Source organism: Polypterus senegalus, chromosome 1 (genome assembly GCF_016835505.1).
Source record: "Polypterus senegalus isolate Bchr_013 chromosome 1, ASM1683550v1, whole genome shotgun sequence".
Taxonomy (NCBI): Eukaryota; Metazoa; Chordata; class Cladistia; order Polypteriformes; family Polypteridae; genus Polypterus; species Polypterus senegalus.
This window is the reverse complement of record NC_053154.1, coordinates 224403609-224429429: the sequence shown is the minus strand read 5'-3', so window position 1 is coordinate 224429429 and position 25821 is coordinate 224403609. Positions and strand designations below refer to the sequence as shown.

The 25821-nt window shown below is 35.0% G+C and overlaps 1 protein-coding gene across 1 annotated transcript in view; it reads right to left on the bottom strand.

The window, feature by feature from the left end:
- Positions 1-7116: 7116 nt before the first annotated feature.
- Positions 7117-25821, bottom strand: part of gpr26 (G protein-coupled receptor 26) — a 35253-nt gene continuing 16548 nt past the window's right edge. The window contains exon 3 of the mRNA XM_039774062.1: positions 7117-7348. Within this exon, the coding sequence (XP_039629996.1) occupies positions 7117-7348 (232 nt within the window). The remainder of the gene's footprint in view (positions 7349-25821) is intronic.

Sequence of the window (25821 nt, the reverse complement as noted above, 5' to 3'; positions counted from 1 at the left end):
AGCAGACCACATGATTTTAACTAGAAGATAGTCATTAAAGATTAATTATTCTTTACTGCTTCTTCACATTTTTCAAAGCTAAAATTTGAAATGTGCTGTGCATAAGCTGAAGCTAACAATTTTCAACAACCTGTTACTGCTTAGCCATCTACCTTTCCCCTGGCATCATTAGTCAGACACTTCAAAGACATCCAAGAACATATATTATACATATAAATATTGTGGCTTGGTAACTTAGTCAAACAATAATATAATTTCCATTACGGTCTCCTGCTTTAGAAAACCAATAAATTACTACATCGGGAAAGTATAACAAAGCATGACAGTTTAGTGTGGTAACACACATACTTTATTAAAATTTAATGCACAGTGAATTACTTTTTCACTTGTGTTCATAAAATTGTATAATGTCACTGCAGATCTCCAATACATTTTTCTGATCAGTTCTTAATAGAACCAAGGGATGAGATTCAAGGTCAGATTTACCTTTAGGTAGCCAAGGCACAAGTCAGCAGGTGACTTAAGCAGAAAGGCACATTTCAGTGTATGAGCCTGTTGTCTATAAATTTCATTGTTCTCATTAAAAGAGAGATGCAGTTAAAAACTCCTTGCACTGTCCATTCAAATGTTGTATATAATGCACATGTGCATCAATTTACCCATTATCATGTTGGTATTATTGACTCTTTATCTTCTGTACATAAGAAAACAAACTTCAAAAACTGTGCTGACCAACAGTAAAGCCCATAAGGACATGTGGAAACTGGATGTGTCGTGTCTCAATGTAAATTCTTAGTCTTATCCACTCATTTCTTTATTTGAATGGAGAACCTATCTTATTTTCTTTGTAAAGTTCTGAATAGTATCTGGAAGCTTTCCTTTTCAAATGAAAGAAAAGCTAGTTTTTTTAATAACACATGCATCTTTCTCTGCGGTTCAGAGGGTAATTATCACTAGTAAGAAATAACATACTTTTCTTTCTTCATTAACCTAACTTCAAATCTTATTTATTTTTTTAAAAAGCTTTGCAAAAATGAAAAATGAAATTACAGTTAAAATATGAGCTATTTAAGTTTTCGCAGCTAGAAAATGTTTCTCATTGTATTGTATCATTGATGTTATGTTTTGTTTTTACATTTGTTCTGATGACTGGTCCATTATTGGCAGTGTTTTTTTTATTATAATTGCATTTAATTTCCAGAACAGTTTGTAATTTTGCTTAATGTACTATGTAATAATCATAGATTTTATTTATATATAGTAAATCACTTGAACAACAAAGTCATCATAAAGTGCTTTGTAATAATATACACAACATAAATACAATTTCATACAATAGTAAAACATATTTAAAAACAGTTTAAGGCTCTAAGGGTGAATATTAATCATTGGGCTTTGCCAAATGCAATGTGACAGCAATGTATTTTTCAGTTTATTTTAAAAGAAGCTAATGTTGCAGTATCCCTGACTTGATACCAAAAGAGCAGAAGAAACAGATGCCCACAGCACATAGCTTTATCCAGCAGTCAGGAGATTAGATGATCTAGATCTGTGAGAACCTATGTGGTCTGTTTAGACTAAGAGCAGGTCCTAAAGACAAACAGAAAAGGTGCAATTAATATATATACAGTATCTGTAAACCAGAAAAAGGACCTTCAAATGCATCCTTTATTTTACCGGAAACCAATGTAAGAATGGGTAAAAAAGAATAATATTTCTGAATTTCCATGTTTGTGCAAGAAAATGTGGAACACTTTTTTGCATAATGTGTACCCCCGAATGGTTTTAATTTTGAGACAAGCAAACAGAGAGTTACAATAAAGAATACAGTGTGTTACAAACACATGTACCAGGTTCACTTTGACAAGAATGAATAGAATGCACAGAGATGGTCCTATTTGCTGAGGTAGTAAAATTATGTTTGCAGATAGAAGCAATATGGGTCTGAAATGAAAGTATGGGGTCAATTTAGAGCCCAAGGTTTCTAACTCCAAGGTTACATATAAAAATGAGCCTTCAGGAAGTAATCCACAAACTTTTTCATATGTTGTTATGTTGCAATTTTATGTTAAATTCTGTTTGGGTCTTTTTTCCTTCATCAAAAACACAGAATACCCCAGAATCATAAACAAAAGAAGATTTTTTCAAATTTTTACAAATTTATTAAAGATAAAAAAACTGAAATATCACATTGACACAAGCATTCAGACCCTTTGATATGACATTTGAAATATGGCTGAGGTGCATTCTATTCTATTGATTTACGTTAAGATGTTTCTACACCTTGTTTGGAGTACACCAGTGGGACAGTCAATTGATTGAGCCTGATTCGGACAGGAGCATGCCTGTCTATAGAAGGTCCCACAGCTCACAGAAAAAAAAGTCATGTGGCAAAATGATTGGCTGCAGAGCTTAGAGACAGGATTGTTTTTATGTAAGATCTGGAACAGGCTATGAAAAATTGAAGGGAGCATTGAAGGCTCCCAAGAGCACAGTGGCCTCCATAACTCTTAAACAGAATAACTTTGGAACAGTCATGACTCTTCCTAAAGCTAGACACACAGCAAATTGAGTAATTTGAGAAGATGGGGCTTGGTGAGAGAGGTGATAAAGAACCTGATGGTCACTGTGTGGAGATGAGGGAAACTTCCAGAAGGACAATGTCCACTGCAACACTCCATTAATCTGGACTTTATGGGAGAGTGGCCAGGAAACCCATAAAAGCTCTTTGGTTACCTTGCAAAAAGACACCTCAAGAACTCTCAGACTATAAAAAACAAAATGGTCTTGTGTGATTATTCAAGCTTGAACTGTTTGCACTCAATTCTAAGCGTCACTTCTGGAGGAAACGCTCATCACCTGTGCAATACCATTCTAATAGTGAAGTATGGTGGTGGCAGCATCATGCTGTTTGGTTGTTTTTCAGTTGCAGGGACTTGGAGACTAAGAAAAGGTGAACAAAGCAAAGTATAGAGATATGTGTCAAAGGTTCACCTTCTAATAGGACAATGACCTTATGCAAAAACAAAGACAACATTGGAGTGGCTTAGGGTAAACTTTATGAATGTTCCTAAGTAAAATAGCCAAAGCCCAGGCATGAAGCTAAATTGAACATCTCTGGAGACACCTGAAAATAGTTGTCTGTCAATAGTCTCCATCCAACCTGACAGAGCTTGGGAGGATCAGCAGAGAACAATGGCAAAAAATCCTGAACTCCAGGTGTACATAGCTTGTTGCATCATACCCACAAAAACTCCAGACTGTAATTGCTGCCATTGGTGCTTCAACTCAGTACTGAGTTAAGGGTCTGAATACTTGCATCAGTGTGATGTAAGTTTTGTATTGTTCAGAAATATTTAAAATACTGTTTCTGTTTTGACATTCTGAGGTATTGAGTGCTGTTTGATGAGGGAAAAACAATTAACTTAAACGATTTTAGCATAATTTACAATTTTAAATAATTTGACCCTAATTTTACCAAACGTAAAAATTGAAGGGGTTGAATACTTTCTTAAGGCACTGTGTGTGTATAATTAAATAAAAAAGTCCTGTTGTGTTACTATTTTGCAATCTTTTATGAGGAAGGAGGTCTTGTCTATGACTGTTAAGTTGTTCGCTTAATATACAACTATTTATGTTACTGAATTCCAATATGTGTATTATGCCAATATTTTTAAATCAATAAAAAATAAACTGCAAACAGTGTTATTTTATTAAGAAAATTAACAGCATGTATTTTAGATGAGAGTAGCAACTCTCAAACTACAATTTATGTTGTATCATTAGGTCTATGCCCAGGTACAAATAATGTTTAATTAGCCAGTTAGCCTCTAGTTACTTTTTAATTTCTGCCTCATTGTTAATTGGCCACTGGCTATGTACAGGCCTCACAAAATCAGAATCATAAGACGGGACTGAACTCCAATAGAATAAAGAGATCATAGCACTAAAGGTGTGAAAACAGTAAAGTCATATCAGACTTTTGCGGAGAACTAACCCCGCACTATTTTTAGTTACTGAGATTTCAGACAAAGAGCTACAGTCCATCAATCTAATTATATGAAAATTTCAGGGACTGACATGACAGGAAAAAGATTAGATGAAAAAGACCCACTGTAGAACCTGAGACCTATATGTTGATTTAGACAATAAACTTAAATGGAATTCTTCTGACCATCAGTTATGTTCACTTACTACTTTTAAGCATTGAAGGTAGCTGGAGCCAATGCTTACTGCAATAAGCATATGGCAGGAGCAGGCCTCATATAATACTTCACAGGGCACACATTCACTGGGTCAATTTAAATTAACCAATAAACATTACCGAGGACTGTGGGAAGCAAGCAGAAGTATGACATAAAATCCAGATATACAAGCACTTTTGAAGAAATGCTGAGCTAAAACATCAAGAAACAATGTTTATTTCATTTATCACTATTCAAGATGGGTACCATTCTAATAGTTCACAAAACTTATAGTCCAATTGTTTACAGATACCTGGTACATATTTTGTCTTGCACAATGTTGTAGAAACACCCTTCTAATCATCAATCTGACAGGTCTGGTCTACATGCAACTTGGGTGGGGCTTTGCTGTGTTAAAAGAAATTTGTAATGAATGCTTAAATACTTGCATTGGTTGTTTTCTCTTATGTGAAACACAATGGACTATGCCGTGTTAATTGTGTATAATTACAATGATCCTTAGGTGACACTTGCATTGTGGCATCAGGTCTCGTAGATTGTTTGTACTACAAGTTGGCACTCTGTGTGTTCATTCCTGCTAAAGACAGGCTCTGTAGTCCATGGATTAGTTCCTTATTCTTGTACAACCTACCATGGAGTACCACTCAACACAACCGCTAATATGGCCGGTGCTATGGATTAGTCCTGTTTTTAATTGTCACATTTATTGCTGTAGCAAGCCTGGGGAGGGGAGAAATTGTTCAGTTGATACAGAAGGGTATAATGAGTTGCTTTAGATGTGTGGCTAACTGAGTTTTGAACTAATGTCTTAGTGAAGGTTAGAGTATCAAAACATTTGTCCCTGCATGGTCAGATGCTGTAAGTCTAGTCAAAACTGTGATTCTTTTCTAACATGAGCCCAACCTGTCTTTGTTCTCATATAAATATCCAGAAACTTTAGGATCCCTTCTCCTATAGACATCTTGCAACCAAATCCATTGTTCTTTTTAGTATCTGCCATATTCAAACTAAAGAAATCACATTTTAGTAAAATGAAATACAGCATTAATTTTTTTTTTACTAAACATAAATCTCGTGTTTATAATAAATATAAACATATTTTCAAATAATGTGCTTTAAAAAAAAAAAAAACTACCAATTTTATCCATGGATAATTTAAGAAAAGAGCACTCCCCACCCCACCCTTTAATTTATATCAAGAGAGAATTTGTAATACTGTAGATCTCTCTTCCACTTATATTGGAGTAATTGATGTTGCTATGGTATGTGCTTTTGTTCGCACTATTTCTTAATTATTTTCTGTCTGTTTGTGGCTAGCTTTCATTTTGTATATTTGAAAGGTACATGTATTATAGAGTAGTTAAAATAGTTGATTTGCCAAAATGAGAAAAGATTGTATTATAATGCTAATTTGTCTACAGAAAATAAACCCTGTCTAGCCTGGCACATGGGGTAGAATTAAAACATTCTTAACTGGCCAGCAGCACTATAGTTTATATCAGGACCTTCTGATACAGAGGGCCTGGTTTGACAATAAATACACAATAATAAATAAGTACAAGAACAAAAATAAGTACATCAATAAACCTGGTGCACAGCAATCATATAAAAATAGCTATATTAGTCTGAGATTAATTAAATTTGTTTTACTTCTGCTTAAGTGTGGTGAAATAGGGCAATTATGTTTATTTTAACAGTTATACTCTGTTTTAGAATTTAAACAAATCAGAATTGCTGGTAGATTTAATATAATGAACTTTCTTCTCCAGTGTTTTTAATATATGATTTTTTTTTGGATGAAATGAAAAAAAAGACCATTAACAAGTTTAAAAACTAGCTAGTCTAATTATTATTTAGAAAACACTTATTATATACCATATAATACACCCTTTTTTAAATTGCACTGCTTGAAAATTGAAATAACCATGAAAGCTCTAAATAAAAATACAATGTTCATCTGATTTAGTGAATGAATAGTCACAGGAGAGGTTTTGTTCTATTTTAAAATAAATAAATCTGATGAATCTTTTCAGTGATTTTAATCATAAACAACCCCCACCCTAAGCAGATCAGTCGAAAGCTATTATGGATCGAATCTTATTTCAGGCATGTCATTTAAGAAAGGCACTCAAAACAGAGTTTTGGTCATTTTCAAAGTTATAGACAAGCCAAGACAAACCCTGTCAATTAAAACTGACTTGATTAAAACAATGTTGCAGGCTTAGTTCAGTAATAGCAGTGTTACTATGGAGATCTCATGTATTTGTTAAAAGATGTACTGCATCACTGAACTCGACCAGCAATTTGTTTTGCAAGCGTAACTGTGTGGGGATACAACTCTCCCTGTCTGGTTCAGAATGATTAAGAAACGGCAGGGAAAATGGTCAATAAAAGTCAATCAGCCAACTAACCACTGAATTAGCAGAGACTGGGGGAGCTGTAAAATGTTTTAGCTTAAGTGCACAGTTGGAATACTGTTAAAAATTGCTTACTGCTGCATACCAGAAATGACATATTCCATCAGTGCTCAAGCCATTGTAGTGCCACCCACGTTACCTGTGTCATAATGTTTTTTAATTCTCTTTTTTTATTAGCTCTTTCACTAAGCATATACTTCAGGTATGTCTTTCCTATGTTCAAAAGATCAACTATTTTCACATTAAACCCCTCATTAAAACAGTTTCCTTTGAAATTCCCAGGACCCCTGCTCCTTTTAATGAGTACTATAATAAGTCAAGGCGATTTGTGTTTGAGGTGAAATAAAGCTGAGAACCTACTGTACCTGTCGGTCTTTTTAGCCTTTCTTGCACCAATCAGATAATATGTGATTCTGGTCTCTACTGCACTTACCTATACATATACATAATATTTTTTGGTATGTCTGAGCTACAAAATTCATATGGTTGAGCATTCACTCTGCAGCCTGTACAATGGTGTTTCTTCCGTTTTCCCCTCTGAGTCCTGACGTATTTAAAGAGCTCCTTTTCAGAATCTTGTTAATAATATCACTGCATGTCTTCTTGTACTGATGTCGAAGTAGGGAGTACACAAATGGATCTGAAGCTGCTTTGCTGTAAGCCAAGCATTTGGAAAATACTCCCCAATGAAAGTTGATTGAAATTGGTAAAGACAACTCCAGCAGTCTGTTAAGAAAATAAATGAGATGTTAGTGATTTATAGACAGATGAAATCTTCAGAAAATGTCAAAAGGCCTCTCTGAATAAACTTATAAAAATTCCATAGCTTTACTGTGATCTGAGTTTTCCACTTATTCAGACTCATTAAACTGACAGTTGCCAAGTGTGATCTCAGAATGTGAGTCTACATCAATAATCCTGGATCCCCCATCATGATTTTAACTATCGATCTTGTCTGCTGCTCTGGACAGCTGATCAAAAGACAAAGACAAGCTGTTTCAGCTGAAGTGCTTTGCTTTGGACTTCAGAACACAATGACAAAGGTATTTAAACATGTTTACCTTTTTGTTGGTTTTATTGTGCAATATTTTCAAAAAGAAAAAAGTAATGAAGGGACTATTTTTCCCATTGCTTACTAAAGCAACTTGGCATCATTATTCTTATAAAGCATGTAGAATAGAGACAACTGACAGTCTTCATCAGTTATCTCTATCTGCTTCCCTGTTATACTTGCCTAATTAGACCCAGCACAGTGATCACAGTCACAGACAGCTGGACTGAACAAGCTTTGATGTGGTTTCTAAAAATTAATATTTTTTTTTCCTTATTACTTTATACATTTTTTATAACACAAACATCCAGCTTAATGACTCAAGACATAATATAACATTCTCAAACCTCTTTAATCTGTGCAGAAGTTAGAATAAAAGCAGGAAGACAGGAATACCCAGAAGAAAACCCACATGGGCACAAAGAGAACATTCACATTGAAGTACCCAGCAGAAATCCCACACAGACAAGGGGAGAATGTGCAGAGTCCACTCTAACAATGCACAGGTACAAGAACACACTTCACCCTTATGCCAGCCACTAAATGAGCCATTAATGTTAAATTATATCATTACAGTATATACTATATATCAGTTTATTTAAAGAACTGAATGCCATCTACTGTACCTAAATCATACTTTTTATCTACTATTCAATTGATATTTAATTATGTTGATTTACAAACTAAATTGCATTATATGAAAATCAAGCAATGCCAAAATTGTTTTATTGATTATGTTTTAAAACAGTTTTATTGTGCATGGATTACACTTTTATGCAATAAAGTATAGTGCAAAGCCCAGTGCTGCCACAGAAATTTGGAGATATCGGACTGATTCCTGTCTGGTCACTATCTGTATGAAGTTTGCATAATGTTGTCCCTGTGTCCACAATAGGATTCTTTGTTTTCTTCCTACATCCCAAGAATGTTCATGACATTGTGTTTTAGTGTACCTACATTTGATTGACAACATGTCCAGATTTTGGGCCTTGTCTCAAGCCTTTTTTAAAAAGCTGGTGAGGAATTAAATGTATGCATGGATGGATGGATGGATGTCATGTATTTATTATAGATTGTCCTGTTATTGTCTAATAAATGGAATGCAGTTCTGCTTCATGTTTCAGTAATCTACATAAAAGTGTGGTGTAGTCATCCAAAGGGGGTGTGTGTGTGCTGAGTAGACAGCTCAGCTGATGTCACTAGGAAGTGATCCACTCATAGAGTTTAGAAGCAGCATCTGCTCGCTCAACCCTGGGAGTCCTCATTAGCAAAACCCATAAAGAAACTGCTTCTGATAGCCGTTGTAATCAAGATATTGCGGTTTTGTGGTTGGCCACTGGCAGTTACCACAGTGCAAATCTGAGATGTGAGAAGTCCATGGCAATACAAACCCCCATCAGATTTTTTCAACAGTTGTTTGATTAGTAGTTTGTAATGGGCAATTGATATAATTTGGTTCTTGTCGTCCTCATATTATTTTAATTAGTTTTAGAAGACATTTTAGTTTGAAATACTCAACTCTAATCTTAAGGGAAATTCTAAGCCAGCAGTTCTAAGCACTAAGGTTATACAGTATATCATGCCGACTTCTCATTTGAGATGTGGGAAAATGTTTTGAATATGGGCTCAGTTTAAAATTCACCTAGATTCCTGTTACAGTTGTCCCTTTGCTCAAATATCTTTAGTTTAAAATTGCAATAAACAACAGTGTTAGTTTAAAAGGTTAAAATTACACATGAACACTGTAATAAATATCACCAAGATGCCGCAAACTCCCACCTCACCTCCATTATAGAGAATCCTCATTTGGAATCATCGTGTTTTGTCAGAAGATCAAAGTTACATGTGTAAGTGAAAGATGAGTTCACATATGAGCTGAAGATCTATTAGAAGGTCATGTTTGCATTAAGCAGCCAGCAGTGCATACAAATAGTATTCACGTTAGAATATGTTTAGGCAACCTGCCATTTGGCAAAATACCATAAAAGTATTAAAAGTGCTATATGAGATATATATTCCTGCCAGTCCCTCACAAGGTCCTATCATACACACATACACATACACATACACTTGCACATTTTAGAATTACTAATTAACCTAAAACTCACATCTTGTGAATGCAACAGGAAGGCAAGAGAAACAAGAAAACATGCAAAATCCACACAGAAAGCAATCTGGGAAATTCAAAGGCCCAAAAGGAACATCTTGTTTAAAAAAATAAAAAAGTAACAGCTTTCTCATTGCTGACCACATTTACTTGTTGATTTCAACAATAAGAAAAAGACAGTCCTATCATACAAATTGTTACAATAAATAAACACAATTTTAAATAGAATGAATAAAAGGCAAAGTCACAAAGACAAATATTAATTAAACAATGAAGCATCTCAAACTTCTATATTTTATGTTTTTTACAAACATTACCCTTAAAAAAAGGTGCTTTACAAAATAGAAATAGATTTCATCATACAATCTGGTTTACAGGAAGTACATATGAGGTCACCATGCTAAAAACTGGTAAATTATGTTGAAAGAAAGAAAGTTAATTTTCCCATTTCATTTGTAAATTAATCATTTTCTGATTATGGTTATAATAATGACAAAATAAATAGTGTAGTAATAACCTTATAAATAGTATCGTGAAAAATGCAAGAGTGCACTTGCTGTGTGTTTGTGTTTTTAAGAGTCTGTGGCAGACATGCAGGTAAAAATCTCATTGTACTGTATACACATGGCCTATGACAACGTGTAACCTTTGAAGGGATGTGCCTTATTACCATGTTTACTATGAAAGTAAATAAATTAGACATCCATCCATTATCCAACCCGCTATATCCTAACTACAGGGTCACGGGAGTCTGCTGGAGCCAATCCCAGCCAACACAGGGCACAAGGCAGGAAATAAACCTCGGGCAGGGCGCCAGCCCAGCGCAGGTCACACACACACACACACCAAGCACACACAATTTAGGATCGCCAATGCACCTAACCTGCATGTATTTGGACTGTGGGAGGAAACTGGAGCACCCGGAGGAAACCCAGGCAGACATGGGAAGAACATGCATACTCCACATAGGGAGGACCTGGGAAGCGAACCGCAGGTCTCCTTTCTGCAAGGCAACAGCGCTAACACTGCACCACCGTGCCGCCCTTAAATTAGACATACCTCCTTAAAGTTCACATTTATTTAGCTAATTCTTAAAACTTGTATAAAAAGCACATTCTTTGTTGAAATAGGATTAACAGTTTTCATAAATGATTAAAACAATAAAAAATATGCCATTGTTCTAAAATTCACTGTATACTACTTAAAGATCGTTCTAAATTTAAGTAAATGACACTTTATATTTCTGAGAAGTAAAATTCACTGTTTTACACATTATATAATGCTAGCTTTACAAACAACAGATTATAAAAATTGACATTACAAGTTATTTAAGCAAAATGTAATAATACACAGTGGATAAAGGCAACTGGGTGTCTAAAATGTTTTGCCGCTTATGTGCTTGCATAAGCAGAGGCTGTGTAGCAAAATATAAAGATTGACAGATGGATGTTTTGTGTCAGAGATAGGAGGAAAGTGAGAGATGTCTGGTACAAATTGGTGGGAGGATGAAGGTTTGTCCGATGACAAATGAAATATGGTGTTTTGTTGGATGGAGGAAGGAGTTTATTGGAGAGAAAATGTTCTAATATCTAAACTATGCACGGACTCCACAATGCCATCAGTATAGAACAGCATGCAGGCCTTGAGTGGACATTAAAACAGAAATCACTAAGAACAACTGTGCCACATATCAAAAGAAGAAGCTTTAGGAAAAAAAAAACTTTAAAACCACTGCTTGATGCATTATTTAGGCATAAAACATGCAGTTTTAATAATGAAAAACTAAAGAAAAGTAATTCAATCAAACAGACTAAACTTTTTTTCTTTTAGCTATTTTTCTTTATGCCAGATGCACCCTGATATAGCCTTCTCTAATGCCTAATTTTGCACAGTTATAAGTACTTAATATTAAAATGTCATGAATTAAGGCATACAGTATTACAAATTGTTCAAATAGATAATCAAAACTGTTAAACAAACAAGAGTCCATTGGAATAAATTATATTTTATTTAAACTGTTGACACAATTGATTTACAGGTAAAATTCTGTTACAACGAACTGCCAAGGACCTAAAAAATATTTTGTTGTAATGAAAATGTTGTTGTAATGAGATTCTGTATTTGTCACTAGTGCTTTCTTTAACTGTTAGCAATCATTTCAATAGCTTCTTTCACATTAATTTTAATCTCCTCCTGTTTACATATGCTGATGAGAAATTTTCCCAGCATTTCCTTGTGATAATACACTTTCAGGGTGTAAATGATGCCCAAATCCAATTGCTGAAGTACTGCTGTGCAATTGGGTGGGACGAATTCAATGCGAACATTATCTAAATGTGGAAGTATGTTGTGGGCAGCACAGTCAGAAGCCGATTCATCTTTTTCTTCTTCATATTGTGAGGTTTCTGAACTCTTTTGGGATCCCATCCCACCCAATGGGAATGACATGCTGTAGTGCATCCCAAAGCGAGATTGCCGGGTCTGTGGAAGATTGTATGTCCGTTGCTGGGACAGGGCAACAGCAGGCTCACATTGCTGCAGTGAAGCGCCACAGAAGCAAATCCTAAAATATCGCGGTCGCGCAATAAATCCCTATCTTGCACCCCAAAACATGAGGTTTTAGCAAAACTAGCTTTATTCAGCTTGAAGCAGGAACAGCATGGCTATTTATTGTAGTGGGATCTGCCACTCTCCTATACACAAACACAGCAGTCAGGCAGGGTTGTGGCCAGGTTAGTGGCCAAGTAATATTGTTCCCTCCATTTATAATGTTCCTAGCATTATCCATCGAGATCTTTTCTGTTTGCTTCAGTGACAAGACGCAGTGGAGCTGTGAGCCTGCTGTTGCCCCAGCAATGGATAAACAGTCTTCCACAGACACGGTGATCGCACTTTGGGACACTCTTCGGGACGCTCTTCGGTGTGTTGTCCAGCTGGGGGAAGTCCCAAGAGAGTTTAGAAACCTCACATTTTCTTGAATGAGTGGCGCACTAATAGGAATGTTTCTTGAACGAGCATCACTGAACCACATAAAAACTGCTTTTTCAACGTCTTCAAACACAGTAGTTCGCATACGTTTGCAACCTGAGATATTTCTTCTTTTTTTGCTCAGTCTTTAAAAATTTTGAATTCACTGGCAACGTCTTTTTTCTTTTTGTCGGAATCGAGGGCCACAAAAATGTAAAGTTTTTTTTTTCTAATATGAACTGTTATTGTTTTTTTCATGTCTGCCATTTCTATAGGAGGGTGACAATGAGTTAAATTCCAATGGATATTTTTCAAATGTTGATGAGCAATAAGGAAAAGGTATCACTGAAAACCACCAAAAACAGCAAAAACACAGTACGAGGAAAGTCTGAAGAAAGAAAAAAACAATTACAACGTTTCTGTTTTGAGGATCATTGTGCACAAATGAGCTGCTCTATATATGATTAATTCAGGCATTTCAAGGTCTTTTGGGCACTTTGTTGTAATGAAAGTATCTGCTGAATGTATTTCGTAGTAACACGATTTCTATAGACTTGTGTCATATGGGGAAACTGTCGGGACCATAAAAATTCTTTGTTGTAATGAAAAGATATTCGTTGTAACAGACTTTTACCTGTATTAGGTTTTCATCCATATAATTTATAGTAGATACTTGATTTTTTTTTACATTGTTTTCCTATGTACACCACTGTCTTTTGAGCTATTCCATTCAAAACTGTATTATATGCTGTGCCTTGTCTGGTCTGTTAATGCTGGTAAAATAATCTTACTAAAATGGCATACTCTCTGTGGACAACACTGGTTGGTACTGTAGCCATTATATATTGCTGTCTGATGCTGAAATAATGCTAATTCTTTGAATTCTAAAGTCTCGTAAGTACTGTGTGTAATGAAATATTTGTTGTTCAGTACTTTAGCACCATGCATCAGCATCCTATCAAAAGACAAAAATTTCACCCTCTGTGCTTTGGCTTATAGAATAATTAATGGAAAGCCAGATGATGCAGCTCTGCACACTGTCTAAATCTTTTATCAAAGTTATTATAACAAATGATACCAGAAATAAGTTTCATATAGACAGAGGGTTCATTTTTAAAAGTTGTCATTGTTATCGACACATTCAATTTTTTCTGGTTTCTTTCTGGAATTTTTTCACAACCATTCCCACCTAACAATAATGTGATATTTTGGTAGATCAGAAAATATGAAAACAATCATACTTTAGCATGCAAGTGTTCTGTGTTGCTGTAATTTTGGCTTTTTGCTGTCAGCCTGCACTTTTTTGTAGAACATTAGTTACTGTAGTTTCCACAACTGTGATTATTCTGCTCTGTTCTATAACATGTGTATAGAACATTATGGAATCAGTGATTAGAGGCTGTATTGCCACATTCTTCAACCTGTCTCCAGTATTAAAATGTGAATTACAATACATAGCCTATTACATAAAAAGTCGCAGTAAGAACAGTAAAACTCTCCGCTTGCATCTATAAAAAATCATCACCTTTAAGTGCTTCTTTCATGACATTGATCTCCTTTAGCAGTGTCAGGTTTAATGCTCTTGCCTGTTTTAGAAGAATTTGGGTTATACATTTGTACACAATTAAAAATCAAATATGTGCTTTTATTTTTGTATTTTTTGCATTATTGATAATTGATACAACATAATTGACATAAAATAATAAATACTCCTAAACTTAATGAATGCCTACTAGAACACAGTAGCTCCTAGCAGTTTATTTGTAAAAGTTATACCTCTTTATCTCATTGGCATTATCACCATGCTGTTGCTGGTATTTACTTTCATAGCTGTGTACAAATGTCATACAGCATTTGTTTTTCTCTTATGTATAACTTCCAATATTTTTTGCTAGAGGAGAACAGTAAACAACATAAATAGGCCACTAAAGAAAAGAGAATGAGAAAATGTAAATAATCAAATCACCTAATTAATGTTACAGTTAGCAGATTGGGATTTGGTCAGTGCATTTACAAAGTACTGAGACCTCTTCACTTTTTCAATTTTTTTTTTATGTTGCAGGCTTATACTACTAATTGTTTAAATTCATATTTATGCAACAAAGCAACAGCAGAGTTTTAGAAGTGTTTACAAATTTACTAAAAATAAAAAGCTGAAACATCACGTTGATAGAAGTATTCAGACCCTTTGCTTTGACACTTAAAATCTGGCTCAGGTGCATCATATTCTATTGATCAGCACGGACATGTTTCCACATCTTCTTTGGGGTCCAGCTGTGATCAATTCAATTGGTTGGACAAGATTAGGAAAGCCACATATCTGTCTACATAAGGTCCAACAGGTGACAATGTGTATCAGTGCAAAAACCAAGCCATGAGATTGAATTTCCTGAACAGCACAGAGACAGTGTTGTGTTGAGGTGCAGATCTAGGGAAGGCTACCAAAAATATTCTGCAGCACTGAAGATTTACCAGAGCACAGTAACCTCCATAATTAAAAATGAAATAAGTTATGGACAACCTTGACTCTTGATAGAGCTGGCTGTTCAGCAATCTAAGCAATTAGTGCAGAAGGATCTTAATAAGAAAGGTGGACAAGAGTCCACTAGTCACTCTGGCTGAGCCCACAAAACTAGTGTGGAATGGGAAGAAATTTCCAGGAGGATAACCATTAAAGTAATACTTCACCAATCTGGACTTCATGGCAACATGACCATAAAGAAATATTTCCTCACATAAATACACATGAAAGCCCTCTTAGATTTTGCAAAATGGCACCTAAAGGACTCAGTGAGAAACAAGAGTCTCTGGTCTGATGAAACCAAGATAGAAACTGTTTCTCCTCAATTCCAAATGTCATGTCTGGAGGAAACCATGCACCTCTCAAACAACTCCATAATGCCACTTCAACAAACAAGTGTGGCTTATGGCAGTATCAAACTGTCGGACTAGGGACTGTAAGACAGGGTCATGGGAAAGCCAAATGGAGCAAATACAGAGATATCTTTAATGAAAACCTACTCCAAAGCTCCCTAGACCTCAGACTTTGGTAAAGTTTCAACTTCCAATGGAACAATTACACTAAACACAAAACAAAGACAAAGCAGGAGTGGTTTAGGGACAAATCTGGGAATGTCCCTGAGAGGCCTGGACTTGAAATCATTCAAACATCTCTGGGGAGACCTAAAAACAGTCATCCACTAACAGTCTTCATTCCAAATGTTTGTGAAGTTTGTCATGTCATACTTCAACCAAGTACTGAGAAGGGTCTGAATACTTGTGTCAATGTGATATTTCAGCATTTTATTTTTAATAAATTTGAAAAATAAATCTCTCATTCTAGGCCATTGAGTGCTGCTTGATAAAGAATAGAATATTTTTTTTTGCATAAGGCTGCAAATTGCAAAGAAAAATGAAAGGGTCTACAGTAAATATCTTTCTGAATGAACTATAGATGTAAAGTTCAACTACTGTATATCCTTCTATGTTAATGTTGTGATATTTTTCAGTCTGAGCTTAAAAAGAGAATTTAACACAATGTATAATTTCTCTTTAGTGCCGGCAAAGTCTAATACATGTAACATTCTGTACAATAGCATGGGTTTTCTTAATTGTACGTATTATAGTAAAAACAAATTATATTTGAAATATTTAGATAATGGTGGTTAACAAAACCACAATAAAACATTTTCTGGAATTACTAAGGCTAATGACCTCTAGCCATGTATTGTACTTGGGCACTAAGACGTACAGACTAGTTCATTATTGGTTAGAAAATGTAAAGAGAGCCACTAAGAATTCAATAATTACTGTAATTCTTGTATTATACCTTTAGACAAAAGGTAAACATGCATTCCTCAAGTAAGTTAATACAAAAATAAGAATTAAAATGCAATGTCAGGTTTCCAAAAGATTCTTTGGCATTTAAAACACAAAGGTGTTCTTTTACTGACCTATTAGTTCTTAGTTTATTTATAATCTATCATAACACTGAAATTGTAGTGATTCATTTTTAAAATTAAACTTCTAAAGACTACTACCACTTTCAAGACACCTCATTTTTCTAGGTACAAATGAATGAATGTATAAAAAAACTGTAAAACATATTTTATGTCATTGTGAAGGAAAGGTATTTTTTAACAAGATCTTATACAAAATGAGATGTTCTTAGTTTACTGAGTCTTAAAGACGTACTTACATAAACAAAATCAATCTCTGCATGCATTGCATTAGATGTCCAGCAAGTCTGTAATGTAATCGTTTTCTTTTTAAAATTTTTTATTGTCGTAACTCTGCACTCAGTTAATGCAGAACTTTAATCAACTTTGATGGAGTTTCATTTGAATTCATAATTGACCCAAAGTGTAAACCACAAGTATAAACCAGTTGCCTGATTTATTTTCATTCTCTATCTTGTGTATTGCTTTTAAATTTGCATAGTTGCATACAGTTAGTGGTGATGTTCCCACTTGAAATTTTGAGCCTGTTAATCCAACATCTTACCCAAAAGACTACATGTATTGAATATGAAGTACAACTATGATATGTTTTATTTATAAGACATTAGAATGATACTAGATATTGAAATGTTATACTGTACTTCTCTATAATATAACATGAGTTCAATGACTCTGATATTGAGTATTCCCAGATGAGCACACATACATTGTGAATGGGAATCAGGAAAGTTGCAAATGGCAGCAAACAACATCTTCAGGTATGGTGAGCTTAGCAATTAAATCAAGTTACTAAGTATCTGCTTACGGAAGGCAGTTGGTCCATACCTTCTTATGGAAGGCAGTTCAAGAACAAACATAATCAAGAAATAGTTACATACTTGTCGGAATCAGCAACAATTGCCAGTGCCAAGAGTGAAACAAAACTCAAAAAATCAAACCAGAAGGATTTGGACACCATACATTCTTGATAACATTACCTAAATGCTGAAGTTCTGAAACAACAGAAGCCTACATAGCAATCTGAATTTGGAGAAACACACTATTGTGTCATTTAAAGAGGTAGTAAGCCTCACAATTGTTCCACAAGAGATCCTCTAGTCCAAAATGGAAAAGAGGGTAATTTGGAAGGATCATTGTCAGACATATGGAAAAGTTTACAGATGTGCACTTTGGAGTTGACAGCATTCAGTCCTTTTGCACATCTTGCAGAACTTTATACCGCCAACCAATAGACTTTTATGGTGCTTTGCCTTCCAGGTGTCTGTGATAACAGAGGTCTGTGGTGAAGCACGATTTTAAATTTATTATTATAAATAAATAACTTCAGGCTTCAGAAGGGTGTAAGTTTGTCTGGTAGCATGGTGGAGCAGCTCCGGGTTGTTAATTAGGGTGATTGGCAGACATGTGTGGCTCAGACAAATGCCTCATTAGTACTCAGCGTCTGTCATCAGCACACCCACATTCCTATCTGTAAATTAAAGGAGTCTGGGTAGGAAACAAGGAAGATGGAAGAAGAAGAAAAAATAGACAAATAAATAAAAGTTAAAAGGAAACACAGAGAAAAAGAAAACAAAAGTAAAGGACAGGAGCAAGCCAGAGCTGGTGTTGTTTTAAAGGGAAGGCAAGCAGTCGGGAATGAGGGCTGGCATTCGAGGTGGGAGTCAAGGTTGCTCCTGTTGAGGAGATGTGTGGTGTGGGGGGAACAGGAGCAGGACTCGTGGAGTCCCTGCAGATGCAAAGGGAATGCAGTGAGGGACATGTGATTGTTCACTGCGCTTATTTAGTGGGGTTCTGTACCTGCTGTCAAGACCTGTTGAGGTGAGCACCAGTGATGCAGTTTTTAGAGATGCACTGGGTTTTAACAGAAAGAATCCACCCATCTGTGGTGGGCTGGCACCCTGCCCGGGGTTTGTTTCCTGTCTTGCACCCTTTGTTGGCTGGGATTGGCTCCAGCAGACCCCTGTGACACTGTAGTTAGGATATAGCGGGTTGGATAATGGATGAATCCACCCATGATTTTAATCTTTTCTTTTTTTTCTAGATGTACCACTGAAAGCACTGAACACCTTTTTTACCATTACCTTGCTCAGTGTGATTTGTTCTCATTGTACAGCTCATTCGGTTACATTATCGACAGTGTCAGGTTTGTGAGGCTCCCAAATCTGGAAGAGGGAGCATGGAGCAGGACCCACACCATTACAGTAATCAATATTATTCTATATAGCGCCCTCAAAAGACCACACCACAAAGCATATTACTAGGCTGACAAAGTTACAGTGCACTTTCAATTCAAAAGTACAACAGAAATGTACCACTGGCAAACAACACAAGGATCCTAAAAAGTATACCTCACAGGTTTGTGTTTGATTAAATTTATTTATTTATTGATGTTTTTGCATAATGTAATTTAAGCACTGCCATGTTAAAAAAATGTTGCAACCAGAAACTTGCAAGTAACTTTGAATGAGAATTTTAAAGCATGAAAAATCACGAATAATGTATTATCATTACATTACTAATCAAAAGATTTCCAAACACCGAATAAATGTGTTTTCAGCCCTGACACAATATTCACATAAGAGTGATTTGTGTCACTCTTGGTTGTACTGTATTATTATAAATGTATAGTATTTGGGATTTAGTGAATGTTATGGCCTTACTGAGTATATAGGTATGGGAATGTAAGCATTACAAAATACACACAACCACTCAATATATACCATAAAAACTTTTAGGCCAAACTATTGGTAAAATAATTCACTGAAACATTTATCAACTTTACGTGACAACAGATTCAGTGATCTAATATAATCTTTACAGGCATTTTAATTTTATTGCTACCAAAACAAGTATGTGGGATTATAAGTGACATTCACAAAAATCTCTTCTTAGAAAAAAAACCCAACAACTTTAGAAAGTCAATTTAGAAAAATAATCACTACAATAAAGAAAAATAGAAAGCATAAACAAACAAACAAATGACAGAATGACCTGGTAAGCTTGCTTACATCTCAAATCATATATGATGCTGACGTACCCTTTCAAAACTTATAAACCAATGAATAAATTCTGATACAGGCAAACAGTATTTAGATTAGGGTTATTTTTATGTAGGTTATGCAGTCCATAAATACTACACGAAATATTAGCTAAGCAGAAAATTGCAGGCAAAAACACGCAAAAAGGAGTGTTAAAAATGGTATGCTAATCACAGAGGCTGTGTACTAAGAAAAAAGTTTTTTTTAGTAATTTTGAAAATATGCTCCGATCTAAGTGTGTCTGAAATAACCTTTTCTGTCAGGAAGTTTCCTAATGCCATAGGTTATGATTGCGTAACACTTGCTGAAGTCAGAAACACACGTCATGTTTTTTACAAGATATATAATTGGATTGGAATACACTGAGTACAGATCTTAACAGGTTTGATCCTTCACTTTTCAATTCATCTTAAGAATATTTATTTTGGATACTGCTAAGATCATACTAGCAATGGATTTTCCAAAAACACCTTCCCCGTGAACCTGTAAACTGCTTCAGAGACATATTATGGCTGTAAAATATACCATTTATTAATTGTTGCTAAGAAAATGCCCCGAGGTCCTAAACCATGTGGACATATAAGCTATTAATAACAAAACCAACCAAGTGTTTCCTTCCTGTATAATTTTATAATTATAGGGTATTGTTTACCAAATGCTATTTCCATGACAATGACAATAAAAAACGAATTTCCTGCCAGGTGTCTGGAGTGTAGAGGTGGCATTGTCACAGTGGCCACGTTTTATGGCTATTCAGAAAACTGTTAGCTGACTGAGAAATAGAAAGGTTTCCAGATTTGTTATTCTATCATCTTGTTTTCCTTTTTTGACATAAAGGTAATATGAAAACAAACTGTTCTCTTCAGTTAAGTGTCAAGAGGCAGAACCTTAGAAGAACATCTAAGAGACACCTCTTAGTAAAAGCATATGTCTCTAAAATAAAGGTATTTTAGTTTGGCGACTGGATACAACAGTTTAACCTTCCCATGGCTGAAATAGTTTTGTTACAGAGGTAACTTAATTTACATATCACAAAAGCTACTCATTTATATTAGGACCAGTGTACCAGTTTTAAGTTTAAAAAGAAATATAGTGGGACTATTTTAAAGTAAAGGGTATTTTGAGTGTTTTTGAGTAAGTCAGCAGTATTGAAAAGAGGTACAACATAGAACTCAATGCACCTTGTCTTCGAATAGAGTGTATCCTGGCAAACATAAGTTCTAATCCTTACAGCAGAAAACAAAAAATCGCATTATATATCTGTTCAATAGTCTCAGTGGGCTAAGAAACATGTACAATGCATAGTGGTTTAGTGGTGTGAAGTGCGTATTCATTGCATGTGTAAGGTCATTTTGCATAATTACAGCAGTGTTTCAATACCAAAGAACATCTGAACATTATTGTCCTTCAGTTAAATTTCTATATGGCAACATTATATACTGTGGAGCATTTCAGAAGGATAATGTTCAATGCATCACAACTAGGAAACACCAGGAATAATTCCAGGAATACAACAGTGAATTCAGATTAATTCTCGATTTGTGGAATGAGTTAAAATTAGGTAGAATTTATATCCCCTACCAAATAATTTGAAAGAAACTGTACTTGACATGAGCTGACATTCCTATACTACAATTTAATCACTATATTAATTCTAAGTCCTGACATATTCAGGCTGTTCTGAGTATAAATGGAGGATCAGGTTTTCATTTGGTAGGTGTACTGTAGGAGATTTTAGGGTAGCAATACCAAGGTTGACCAGCAGGATTACCACCAATACATAATTGCCCCAAATATTCCAAACCTAAATATTAATTAAATTAATCTATTTAAATGATTTGAAGGTGGAATCAAAAATAGAAAACATATGTCAACTTTATTTTCGTAAAGCAATTTCTCATTTGTTTTCTTAAAAGCAAAGCAAACTAGTTTTGATGGAGAGAAATACTTCGCAGCCATAACTAATGGTGAGAAATAGTACTGTACAGTATGGACTTTGATTCCAATAATTTTGGGCTCATGTTGCCGAATGTAGCTGGGAACCACATGCAGTAAGCTTCTTTACAGGGAAGCAGCTTGATCGGTAACTGGCTATAATTCCCAGAGTCAGTGAGGATGTGTCCCAGCTGTGCCTTCTTATAAAGTTAAGAGTCTGAAAGGGGAAGGTAACACTCTTAGTGATCGCTCAAAGAAGAGAGCATGTTTCACCAAATTTAACTGGCAATACACACAGCCATGTAATAAGCTCTGATGTAGAAAAGGGAAATAGGTGGATGGTTTTCCATTTAGCTAAATAAAGGTGGAACCTGTAGCTGCTAATTCCCAATGTCCTTAGTAAACCTCACAGCCATGTCATCTCTGAGAGTGCAGCTGTCATGAAAGGTAAGTGACACTCTTGTCTATGCTAAGGGATTAGTTGTCACTTAGTGGTGGCTTTTCATGGCTTCATTATGATTTTTCTAACTTTATGACTTACTGTATCAGTATCAAAAACGGTAGAATACTTAAGTACAAGGAAATAAAACTGTATTTACCCATGGTTCATTTTAGTTTAAGTTGTGTTTTGTGTTTTAAAATACAGGTATATTGCCTCACTGTCACTTTATTAAAAAGTCTGAAATGTTTTCTGCACAATATGTACTAAAGCATTACGCATTTTTGCCGATATGTATATTTATGAATGTTGGCAGGAATGGAACATATCAAAACCTGAGGGCTACCTGTATTTTGAATGAAGAACTCAAAAATGCTAATAATCAAAGAATTTAAAATAATGTTTAATGAAAAAAACAATAAAGAAATGAAATATTTAAATACTTCAAAGGAAATAAACAGAAAAACAACTCAACATTGAAACAAAAAGGAAAACATAATAAACAAAGAAATAGGCACAGCAGAATACCGTTTTTACTTGTGTACCACGCACCCTTGTGTAGGATGCGCATCCTAATTTTTACAAAGAAAATCGCGAAAATCGTTGTGCCCCATGTAGGACGCGCGTTGTGATTGTATAGGAAGCGTTTAGGGCACGTTTTCCGCAAAATGCCCTTCTGTTTTTGTTGCATGGCGAATGTTTTTCTTTCTTCCGTCGCCAATCTCAAACACCTGACTCTGGAACACCATACTTGCGACCTGCTGCCTGATGTCCTATCTTCTCTGCTTCCAAAATCACTTTTAGTTTCTCTCCCACAGTGAAGGAGTGTAAACGCTTGCTACTATCCATGCTGAATGACGACACCAAACCGATTCAAAAACAAGAGCGAGAGAGAGTGAGAGAGCGTGAGCGAGCCCAAGCAGAAGAAGTAAACATTATTTCCTCGTGTATGATGCGAACCTGATTTTCTAATGCTAATTTTTGGTAAAAAAAATGTGTGCGTGGTATGGTAAATCAAATGAAAAGGAAAATCACAAAAGCAAGAGTCAAATAACAAAAAGAGGAAAGGAACAAATGTCAATGTCTGAAAAAAATCCAAAACTTGAAGTGGTAAAGGACAAAAGTATTATTTAAAGCTAAAATATGCCAAACCAAAAGGTTAAAAAACACTAAACCTTAAATAAAATGGCACAACAATAAGATTCAAAAACACAACTATGCATGCAAATGCCATAGGAACAGCTGAGGCATGAGAGGGGATCATATACTACTCTCAGGTAGCTGTGGCTGTGCAAGTTGTAATTGCAAATAAGTCTTCACCTTTGAGTTAATGAAAATGACTTTAAGGAAAGGGACTGGGGTGAAACCACAAACACATAATGGAATGGAAACTGGACAACAGTAAGGAAGTACAGGCTAATGAAAAATACAAAGAAATTTACAAATTGGGGGTCAGGAATAGCAATTATCCTAAAAGTAATCGAAACAATGATCCTAATGTTAATGTGCAATACTCTCATAAGATATGTAGCAAGATGAATCAAAGGATGTAGCAAGAGTGTCAAAAACCAAAGAAGATAGAGAAGCTAGAGATAGAGAGCTCTTCCAACAAAACATTACTGCTTTGACTCTTAATTGCTTCATTCAATACAATTTTAGAACGGGCTTCTAGATAGTGATCACATGCTCTGCTGTCTCCCATTATATGACTTCTGCATCTGTCTTTGATTTTGGTTATAGTCTGTGCTGTCAGGAGCCATCTGCACAAGCCAATATATACTGACATTGAGTTCCAACAGATTGAAGGTTGTAGAAAAAAGAAAGAAATGTAATTAGAAAGGCCAAATGGGGAAAATATGTATGCTTAAGCTAAGGTGGTAGTGTTTAATGGCAACTGTAAAAAAAAATTTTTCATTTAATTTTCACACTCTGGATATGCACATTTTCAAACAGTTTTAATTGAAATCCAGCATCTCATAAACATCTTCAGAAGCATGATTGGTTTAATGCTATTTTACATAAAAACACCACCCTTAATGGTCACTGTGAACAAACTAGCCAGTCAGTCAGTCATTCTCCAACCCGCTATATCCTAACACAGGGTCACGGGGGTCTGCTGGAGCCAATCCCAGCCAACACAGGGCACAAGGCAGAAACAAATTAATGAAAAGGAAAACATCCTTACCTCGGCAGAAATAGTGCCAAGAATCAGTGATAAAATCTGTTATTTCTACTTTCTTTTTGTTGTCATAAACTTACCACAGAAACACAGAATCAAACATTTTGCTGTGGGCGTATTTGCTAAGTTTTAATGCTTTTTTGTTTCCATGTCTATAAAATTCTAAACTGAAAGGTGGATAAAAATTAAAAATAGTTCTAGTGATATTGTAACTGTGCAATCTGTCTTCTTGTTAAAATATGTTCTTATGCTTCTAAAACAGGTTGAATGCAAGGTTTAAACATCACTACTGTACACAGTGAATACTGTATTTGCTCAAGATTACATATGCTAAACTTGTCTCTGTTATATATATGAACACAGCAAAAATAGTATTTGGATTTGTCCTGCTTAGCATTCATATTACAATAACATAAACCATGAAAAGAGACAAAAAATGTATGCACTGAATTGTTGGGCTCCTAATCCTGTCATCTGCATTATGGCACCTTGAATGACCATATGCAGGAGTGCTAGGGTCTTCTGTAGGTTCTAAATATCAAGAAAACAGTAATTAATGAGCCAAATGACAGTATATTTCATTTTTTGTAGAATATACTGAATGTACGAAATCATATGCATTCTACCATTGGATAGCCCAAAACAGGAACTATTGTAACTGCACACCATAACTAATGAGATACCATAAATGGCATTGCATTAACATTATTATGTAATGTTATAGATAATAAATATCATTAATATTATGCTATATATTATATCTTGGTAAATAAAAAGAGAAAAAAAAGAAACAAAAAAAATAAAAACAAAAGGGAGCATTTTTAATAACTTCTCATCAATAGAATAACGCAACACAGCATATCAAAATATTTTTTGCTAAAATAAGCCATATCTGACCAGAGACATTAAGTTCATAAAGAAATATATAAATGTGCATTAAACATAATCATGAAATAAAAACTTCAATCATTAATTTTAACAATTATAGCCTTATACAGGCTCTTTTTATGTATCCTACCAAATCTTCAGTTTTACTAGGCTTGCTGTTTTTGCACAACTTATATTAACTGCATGCAAAGAAACAGACATTGCAGCTCACCCTTGCTCATGCATTTATTAGCCACTTATGAGACAAGGAACTTCTTATGCTGTTGGGGCCACCTCTTTTAATATATAAATCTCTACTCAAAAAACAAATTTCCTTTCAATAGCTTCATAACTGGATGAAGATCAAGGCAGAAGAATGGAGTTTGGTAATGTACTTTTGTATGGAATATTAATAACTTTAAATTATTCTCACTGTACCAGAGTAATTTACATGATTCAGATCAAGCATTTTAAAAATTTGTATTTAACATTCTTTATCAGTTTTTACTGTTCGCTTAAGTGTATCTACAAGAATAACCATTGAGTAATAAACATGGACTTCCACATGTACAGTACCTATAAATGGAGGTACTGTAAGTATACATAGAAGTATTTTTATCTTTCTCAGACATCTGATAAAGTAAAGGCACTGGTGAG